This window comes from Somniosus microcephalus, unplaced genomic scaffold (assembly GCF_052327205.1).
Source record: "Somniosus microcephalus isolate GS21.2 unplaced genomic scaffold, FLI_Smic_1.0 unresolved_chr6, whole genome shotgun sequence".
Classification (NCBI taxonomy): domain Eukaryota; kingdom Metazoa; phylum Chordata; class Chondrichthyes; order Squaliformes; family Somniosidae; genus Somniosus; species Somniosus microcephalus.
The window spans coordinates 51,966,911-51,976,137 of record NW_028225184.1 but is presented as its reverse complement, the minus strand read 5'-3'; the positions used below and the strand labels follow the sequence as shown (position 1 = coordinate 51,976,137).

The 9,227-nt window shown below is 42.8% G+C and overlaps 1 protein-coding gene across 1 annotated transcript; it reads left to right on the top strand.

The window, feature by feature from the left end:
• The first annotated feature begins 5,948 nt into the window (after positions 1–5,948).
• On the top strand, positions 5,949–7,538 carry LOC147087299 (putative G protein-coupled receptor 139). The gene is made up of 2 exons (XM_085978150.1): positions 5,949–6,019; positions 6,389–7,538. Exons 1-2 carry the CDS (start codon positions 5,949–5,951, stop codon positions 7,320–7,322), a joined length of 1,005 nt encoding a protein of 334 aa, XP_085834276.1. The 3' UTR covers positions 7,323–7,538.
• Positions 7,539–9,227: the final 1,689 nt, after the last annotated feature.

Here is a 9,227-nt window from a genome sequence, read left to right as displayed (position 1 = left end):
GCGTGGGGGAATCTAGAACAAGGGTGGCATAGTTTCTAATTGGAGATGAGGAGGCATTTCTTCTCTCAGCTGGTCGTGAACCTTTGGAATTCTCTACATCAGACAGCTGTGGATGTTGGGTCATTGAATATATTCAAGGTGGAGATAGACAGAATTTTGAATTATAGGGGAATCAAGGGTTATGGGGAGCGGGCAGGGAATTGGATTCGAGGCCAAGATCAGATCAGTCATAGCCTTAATGAATTTTAACGAGTTCCACTTTCTAATATTTTTTGCACTTTCTCCAGTGCTTCTATCCTCTTATTGGGCTAAGCAGATCATAACTGTTCACAGCACTCTAAGTGTGGTCTCTCCAAGGTTCAATATAAGTTTAACACATCTCCTCTGTTATTGCTTTCCATTCCTCTAGATATGAACTCCGTTGCTTTGACTGTACGCTTAATGGCTTCTTTCATCTCTTTGTGAATTTGTAGCCCTAAACTCCTTATCTTCTCCCACCATTTGGACTCTTATTTTCCAAGTCTCATGTGCCCTACTTATTCCACCTACCAAAATACACAACCTCACATTCTATTTACTGAAAATCATTTATCATTATCTCTCCATGATTCCATTTTGTTAATATCTTCCTGAATTTTGTCGCAAACATCCGCAGTGTTAACTATACCCCATAATTTGGTGTCATCCACAAATGTTGATATTATATTTCTGATTCCCAAGTCCAACCCACTACTGTAAATTGTAACCAATAGTGACCCCTGTGGAACACCACTTCCCACATTTCCCCAGTCTGAGCAACTACCTTTAACATCTACTCTCTGTTTTCTATTGAGCAGCCAGTTTTTCTATCCATTCGGCCACTTTTCCACTGAGTCTACAGGCTCGTACCTTAGTCACGAGTCCACTATGGCGGTGGAAGCTCTTATAAATGTCTATTTATATTATATTCACCACCTTACCATTATCTCCTCTGCTAGTTTTTCAAATAACGCAGTACGGTTGGTCAAGTCGGAGCTTCCCGTTTGAAATCCGTGCTGACTAGACTTTATTATGTTTCGGTTTCAAGAGAAATTTCTTTTTTATGTTTGAGCGAAGATTACTATACCTTTCCTCTCACCCTTGTTAAGCGCACTGGATGAAAGTTCTAAGAATGTTTACATATATTTATATGCAGTGCCTCTGCTGTCTCTTCCTGAGCTTTGACTGTGAGTGGAAATAGTCCTTCCAGACACGGGATTTATCCTCTATACATATGTTTAGTTTATCATAAGAACATAAGAAAAAGGAGCAGGACTCGGCCATTCGGCCCCTCGAGCCTGCTCCAACATTCAATGAGTTCATGGCTGATCTTCTTCCTCAATTCCATGCATCGGCCTTATCGCCATATCCCTTGATGGCCTTACTAGTCTGAAATCTATCGACTCCTGTTTTGAATACGCCCAGTGACTGAGCCTCCACTTCCCTCTAGGGCAGACAATTCCAAAGATTCTCCAACCTCTGTGTGAAGAAATGTCCTCTCGTCTCAGTCCTGAATGGCCTTCCCTTTACCCTGAGGCTGTGCCCCAGGTCCTAGACTCCCCAGCCAAGGGATACATTCTCCCAGCATCCACCCTATCAAGCCCTGAAATCATTTTGTATGCTTCAATGAGATGCCCTCTCATTTTTCTAAATTCAAGCAAATACAGGCCTAGTTTACTCAATATCTTCTCATGCGACCGTCCTGCCATCCCAGGAATCAATCTCGTTAACCTTCCTTGCACTCCCTCTATGGCAATTATATCCTTCCTTAGGTAAGCAGAACAAAATTGTACACAATACTCCAGGTGCGGTCTCACTAATGCCCTATATAATTGGAGTAAGACGTCTTTACTCCTGTATGCAAATCGTTTTATAATGAAGGCCAGCATACCATTTGCCTTCCTAATAGCTTGCTGCAACTGCACATTCATTTTAGTGACACATGTACAAGGATACCCAAGTCCCTTTGAGCATCTACATTCCCCAATCTTTCACCACTTAGGAAATATTCTGCCTGTCTGATTTTTCTACCTTCAAATTTATCCACATTATAATCCATCTGCCCTGTTCTCGCCCTCTCATTGAACCTGTCGAGAGCCCCTTGAAGCCTCTTCACATCCTCTTCGCAACAGACACTGCCACCTAGCTTTGTGACATCAGTAAAATCTGGAAATGTGACATCTAAAACATTGACATAGAACGTGAATAGCTGGGACCTAAGCACTGTCCTTGCGGTACCACTCTAGGCACAGCCTGCCATCCTGAAAAATACACGTTTTTCCCTACTCTTTGTTTTCTGTCTGTTAACCAATTCTTAATCAAGGCTAGTATATTTCCCCCAATTCCATGTGTCCAAATTTTGGTCACCAACCTCTTGTGTGTGACCTTATCGAAGCCTTCTGAAAATCCAAATACAACACATCAACCAGTTCTCCTTTGCCTGCTGCATTAATTCCATCCTAAAAGAACTCCAATAAGTTTGTTAAACAGTATTTCCCTTTCATAAATCCATGTTGAATCTGCCCAATCTTACTATTCGTTTCTAAGTGCCCAGTTATTGCATCCTTTACAATATATTCCAGCATTTTCCCAACGACTGATGTGAGGCTAACAGGTCTGTAGTTCCCCGTATTCACTCTCCGCACTTTCTTAAGTAGTGGGGATACATTTGCTATCCTCAAATCTGCAGGAACCGTTCCTGAATCTATAAAATTTTGGAAGATGAAAAGCAATGCGTCCACTATCCCAATGGCCACCTCTTGCAAAACCCTGGGATGCAGGTCATCCATTCCTTGAGGTTTATCGAATTTTAGTCCCATTAATTTTGCTACTACAGTTTTTTTTTACTAAAAATAATTTCTTAAAGATCCTTATTCTCGCCACAGCTTTCGTTTTCTCGTATTTATGGGAGATTTGTTGTGGTTTACTTCGTGAAGACAGAAACAAAGTATTTATTTAATTTCTCTCCCAATTCCTCATTCCCCATTATAAATTCTCCCGTCTCTGACTGTAAAAGACCTACATTTACTTTCGCCAGACTTTGCCTTTTTACATACCTAGAGAAGCATTTACAATCCGGTTTTACATTTTTCGCTAGTTTTTGCTCATATTACAGTTTCATTTTCTTTATCAAATTTTGGTCACCCATTGCAGATTTCTAAAAAATCCCAATTCTCAGGCTGACCCCTTTTTCTGGCAACTTTTTAAGCTTCCAACTTTGACTCAATACTAGTTCATTTTATTTTGTTTGCCATGGTTGGATCACTCCTCCTTTTGGGTTTTTATGCCATAGAGAAATATATGTTTTTTTTCAAAATATGCATTATTACCTTGAATGTTAGCGATTGTATTTCCACCTTCGTACCTTTTCGTATAGCCTCCCAATCTACCATGCACAACTTGTCCCACATTCCCTTGTAGTTTCCTTTGTTGAGACTGAAGAATTTAGTTTCAGATTGGACGACATCACTCTCAAACGTATTACAATTCAATCATATTATGGTCATTTGTCAGTAAAGGACACTTCAACACAAGATTATTGATTAGCCCTTTCTCATTAACAGTACCAGATCCAGCAGAGTCTGTTCCCTGGTTGGTTCCTCCAAATATCGATCGAGGAAACCATCTTGCATGCATTCCAAGAATTCGTCCTTCACACCATTAGTGGTTTTTGATTTGTCCAGTCTATATGTACATTAAAGTCAACCATGATTACTGTATTGCCCGTGTTACATGCACTTCTAATCGAAGACCTCGCTCCTGTCTATCTTAGAAGCCTTGGTATGCATTTTGAATTCCTCGGATAATTTCACGCCCACCATGTTTGTGGCCCTGGTAAAAACTGAGGTAAAAGAACTGTTCAATTTATTTCATTTCACTGCTTTTATTTTAGAGTTTATCCTGTCCATTCCTAAGTGGCCATATCCCTATTTTCCTATTCCTATGCTTATAGAATTCTGAAATATTTATTTTTATATTGATTGATAATTTAATTTTGTAATTCGACATTGATTTCCTAATTGTATATTGGCTTATTTCCTAACATCGTGTTGGCATTTGCCTTCCTCTCCTTTATTGTCTCTGTAATGTACTCAATGTATACCTTTAGTTATTATTTTCTCTTTAATCAGGCTCACTTTGTACTGGCACTTGACCTTCACCCCACAGTCCCAATTTCACCTTCACTCTGCTCAGTCAACGTTGCACCTTCACCCAGCCAGTTCCCCATTGCATCTTCACCCAGCCTGTTCCCCATTGCACATTCATCCCACCGACTTCCATTGAACGTTCAGCCTGCCCAGTCCCTAATGCACCTTCACCACGCCCGATCCCCATTGCACCTTCAGCTCGCCCAGTAACCATTGCACCTTCACGCAGTCCGTTCTCGATTGCACGTTCACCCAGCCTGTACCGCATTGCACCTTCACCCTGTCCACTTCCAGAGAAAAATCAGACTGTCGAGTCCCTATTGCACCTTCACCCAGCGCGATCCCCATTGCACCTTTGCCTAGTCCGTGCCCCACTGCACGTTCACCTAGCCCCTTCCCCATTGCACCTCCAACCCGCCCACGTCCATTGAACATTCACCCTGCCCAGACTCTCTTGCAACTTCACATCGCCCAGTTTCCATTGCACCTTCATCTAGACTGTTCTCCATTGCAGCTCCACTGCACATCATCCATTGGATATTCACCATGGCCACTTCCACTGAATATTTACACTGCTCAGTCCCTATGGCACCTTCATCCCGCCCAGTTTAATTTGCAAATTCGCCCAGCCCACTTCCATTGCACCTTCAGCCTGCCCAGTCCCTATTACACCTTCACCGCGCCCAGTCCATATTGCTTTTGTAGTGGAAGGCACGGTCGCCAATGGTGGATCGATTGAAATCCAGGATTCCCAAGAGGCCAGAATTGGAGGAGGGCAGAAATCTCAGATGATTGTAGGGCTGGAAGAAGTTACAGAGATAGGGAGGGGCGAGGCCAGGGTGAGATTTGAAAGCAAGAATGAGAATATTAAAATTTAGACTTTGATGAACCGGGAGCAATTGTAGATCAGCGACCTCAGGGGGTGCTGGGTGAACGGGCCTTGCTGCGAGTTGGGATACAGGCATCAGAGTTTTGGATGAGCTCAAGCTTAATGAGGTTGGAAGATGATAGTGTTGCCAGGAGGGATTTGGAGTAATCAATCCTAGAGGCCACCGCAGCATGTATGAGTGGTTCAGCAGCAGTTGAGCTGAGGCAGTGGCTGAGTTGGGTGATGTTACGGAGGTGGAAGTAGGCAGTCTTTGTGATGGAGAAGATATGTGGTCGGAAGCTCAACTCGGGGTCAATTACAATGCCAAGGTTGTGCACGGTCTGGTCCAGCCTCATAAATTTGCCAGGGAGGGATGTAGTCGTTGGCTGGGAATGGAGTTTAAAGCAGGGACGAATACAATGACTTCGGTCTTCCCGATAATATGTTGCAGGAAATTTTTCCTCATCCAATCTGACAAGCGGTGTGACAAAATGGGGACAAGTGCCGTGTTGGGAGAGGTGGTGGTGAGATGGAGCTGGGTGTCCCCGGCGTGCCTTTGAACAAGACGTTGTGTTTACAGATGATATCGCTGATGAGTAGCATGTAGATGATGATAAGATGGGGCCAGAGGTAACAGTGTTGGAGCGAGCACAGAAGCCGTTGCAGGCTATGGTTATATAGATAAGAATAGAGCCAGGCGTTTGCAGTCCCACCCAGCTGGATGACGCTGGAGAGGCGTTGGAGGTGGTTTGTCCAGACAAAGGCATGAGACAGGTCGGAAAGGAAGAGAGGGAATAGCTTACCACAGACACAGTTACATAGAATACAAATTCTGACTTTGGTAAGGGCGATTTAGAAGTCGGGCAGGGGGCGATAGCTGATATGACGTGGTCCAAAATGGAATTCTGTGAAAGATGGGCACGGACTTGGGAGGAGACAGCACGAACAAGGACATGGTAATGAAAGGGATGTTGGAGATAGGGCGGTACTTGGCAAGGACACAGGCTTCAAGGATAGTTTTTGAGCAGTTGTTCATGACAGCATGTTTGAAGGGGAGGGGAGAGTATGTGAGGAGAGAGAACCATTAACAATATCAGCTAACATGCGGGCCAGGAAGTGAAGTTGGGTGGTCAGCAGTTTGGTGGGAATAGGAGCAAGTGAGCAGCAGGTGGGTCCCATAGACAAGTTGAGCTCGTAGAGGGCATGAGGGGAGCTAGGAGAGAAATTGGAGAAAGATGCGACTTCAGCGATGGAGCAGATTGGAAGCAACAGAGCACACATGATATCCCATTCATCAGTGCAATAGCAACCTGAAACTTCACTCAAAATAACTGTAATAACGATGGATATAAAGTGTGTCTGAGTGGAAACAAATCTCACTGATCTGTGTATCTCTTGCAGTTAACTTGGCGGCGATTGTGATCCTGTCCCGAGGAAAGTGCGGTCTCTCCAAATGTATCACTCGCTACCTGGTGGCCATGGCAACGGCCGATCTCCTGGTAGTTTGTTCGAATGTAATATTAAGCTGCATTGTTGAAATTTATTTCCCAATTTCAATCTTGACAATTACCCCCGTGTGCTGTCTCAATACAGTCTTGCTTTGTGCAGCCACGGCGACCTCTGTCTGGTTCACAGTGGTTTTCACCTTCGATCGATTTGTGGCCATTTGTTGTCCGAAGCTGAAAACAAAATATTGCACCGAGAAAACTGCGGCTGTTGTTATCGGGGTAGTGAGTGCACTGGGTTGTTTAATAAACATTCCCTGGTACTTTGTATTTGACCCTGAATATATAATGGAGAACGTACCCCGGGGTTGTGTCTGGAAAGCAGCCTTTTTTACTGCACCCGCCTGGGCAGCGTTTGACATCTTTAATCTTACGTTAATCCCCTGTGTCCCATTCGTTCTGATTTTGTTGCTCAATGTTCTCACCGCTAGACACATTTTAATGTCCAGTCGAGTCCGCAGGGGACTCCGGGGCCTCAGCAATGGAGAGAATCACAAGGACCCAGAGATGGAGAACCGAAGGAAATCCATCGTTTTGCTGTTCAGTATATCGGGCAGTTTTATTTTGCTATGGACGACCATTGTTGTTTATTCTCTATCTCTCCGTACAACCATCATTCAGTATGATTATGCTAATGACATTGAATCGGTGGGATTCATGCTTCAGGTTCTCAATTGCTGCACAAACACATTTATTTATGTGCTGACCCAGGGTAAATTCAGAGAGGAGCTAAAGAGTGGGGTAAACTATCCACTGCATTTAATTGCAAAATTATTTAAATAATAGAAATAGCTGATGTCTATCCATACAATGTTTATCGGCCATTGCAATAAAGATCAAAACCTGTTTAATGGATCAATTGATATTGGTACAACATTTTAAGCAAAGTTGCAAATCGAAGGTTACTGTAATATATTCTCCTTAACAAACTGTGTTATGTAACGTCACATGTATGATTATAATATTAAATGTTTTCCTGTTATTAACTGTGAAAATTAAAATAAATGCTGACTGAACATGCCCAGGTGATTATTAATGTTACACAGGCTGATTGATTGGCTGGATTTAGGGCCAGTTGGAAGGATGATGCAGCATCGTGTATCATTGGAGCAACTGTTCCCATCAGAAGGGAACTGTCGCACATCATCACCTGAATCATCTGTAACTAACACAATATAAATGTAACTTTCATTCAACGGGAAATACCCAGATTGTCTCTTCTCAGCTAAATTTACCTCAACGGCTGATGTACTGCCTAAATGGACCTGAAAATCCTTCACCACCACTCAGCGTCACTCCCCCAGTAACCAGCCTGCTTCTCCTCAGAAAACCTTCATTAAATATTGAGACCGGGCGTATTCGCACCCCCTCAGCAGTACTCGTCTGTGGGTGACATCGCTGATGCTGCGACAGCTGAAAGAGCCAAGATAACCAATTCATTTCTGTAGTTAGGGCTACTGCGGGCATCGAAACATAAATTTAAATAATATTAAATTCATGGGTTGCTCGCGGCAACCTGGAAACGTATCGCCCATTTTCCATTTTCTCTCCAATGTAAGGAGGTCCAAGAATGTCATGACCCAGCTCCACAGAGGGTGACCTTGCTAGTGATTGCTATTTCCAGCAAGTTGTTCATGCGGGAATAATTTTACAGACCTTACCAGGCCAGCCAAATAAACTGGACACAAGTACTTCCCATAAGAGTGCCGTGTAAATAGCATGATTGACAATTGGAGCCACTTTCCTCTCACTGCATCAAACAATATCTGAAATTTACTGTGATACGGCGTTCCACAATATCTTAGACATTTCATTCAGCAGCAATTCTTATTGTCCTAAGATCTGAACACTCTAAGACGCAGTTGAAGGCTCTTGTGACAGATATTCCCTTACCAATATATGATTTCACCCAATCAATGAAAGCGGTATGAAACCACAGTTGGAACATGTATGGTTTTGGATCAGTTTCACTCGAGTAACTTTATTCTAACATGGGAAATAGCCTCCAAGCAAAGACAAGGAAAAATTAACCTCAACCCCCATGGGTTCTGCTGTAACTACTCACCCACCAACTAATATTCCTGTACGATAACACCTAATTCTCTCTGAAATTCAACATTTAATATTTTGTCACCTGTTAAATGTATTCTGTTTTTCTATTCTTTATACCAAAGTGAATAACCTCACATTTGCTCACATTTTAGTACATCTGACAGTTTATTGTACAAACACGCAAACTGTCTATATCCCTTTGCAGGATCTGTGTATCCCCCTCACAATTGACTTTCCCACCTAGCTTTGCATCGGCATCAAGTTGAATACTTTACAATCGGTTCCTTCATGTAAATCATTATTTATGATTGTATATATTTGTGGTCCAAGCACTAACCCTTGCGGCACCCCACTAATAAGAGCCTGCCAACCGCAAAATGACCCGTTTTTCCCTTCTCTCTGTTATCTGCCCGTTAACCAATCCTCTAACTATGCCAGTATTTTACACCAACCTAATAAGCCTTTATCTTCCATAACCATTTGTAAGTGGCACCTTGTGGAATGCTTTTTGGAAATCCAAATAATCTACATCCAGATAACCTGCTTCCTCTTCATCTACCCTTCCAGTTGCATCTCAATATTCTCCAATAAATTTCCTTAACACGATTTCCCTTTCAAAAAACCATGTTGACTCTG

Bases quoted from the DNA above. Each gene is read 5' to 3' on its own strand.
- LOC147087299 (XM_085978150.1), top strand. From the start codon at position 5,949: ATGGGCACGGACTTGGGAGGAGACAGCACGAACAAGGACATGGTAATG. The intron at 6,020-6,388 runs GTACTTGGCAAG...ATGGATATAAAG, and splicing joins GGGATGTTGGAGATAGGGCG to TGTGTCTGAGTGGAAACAAA.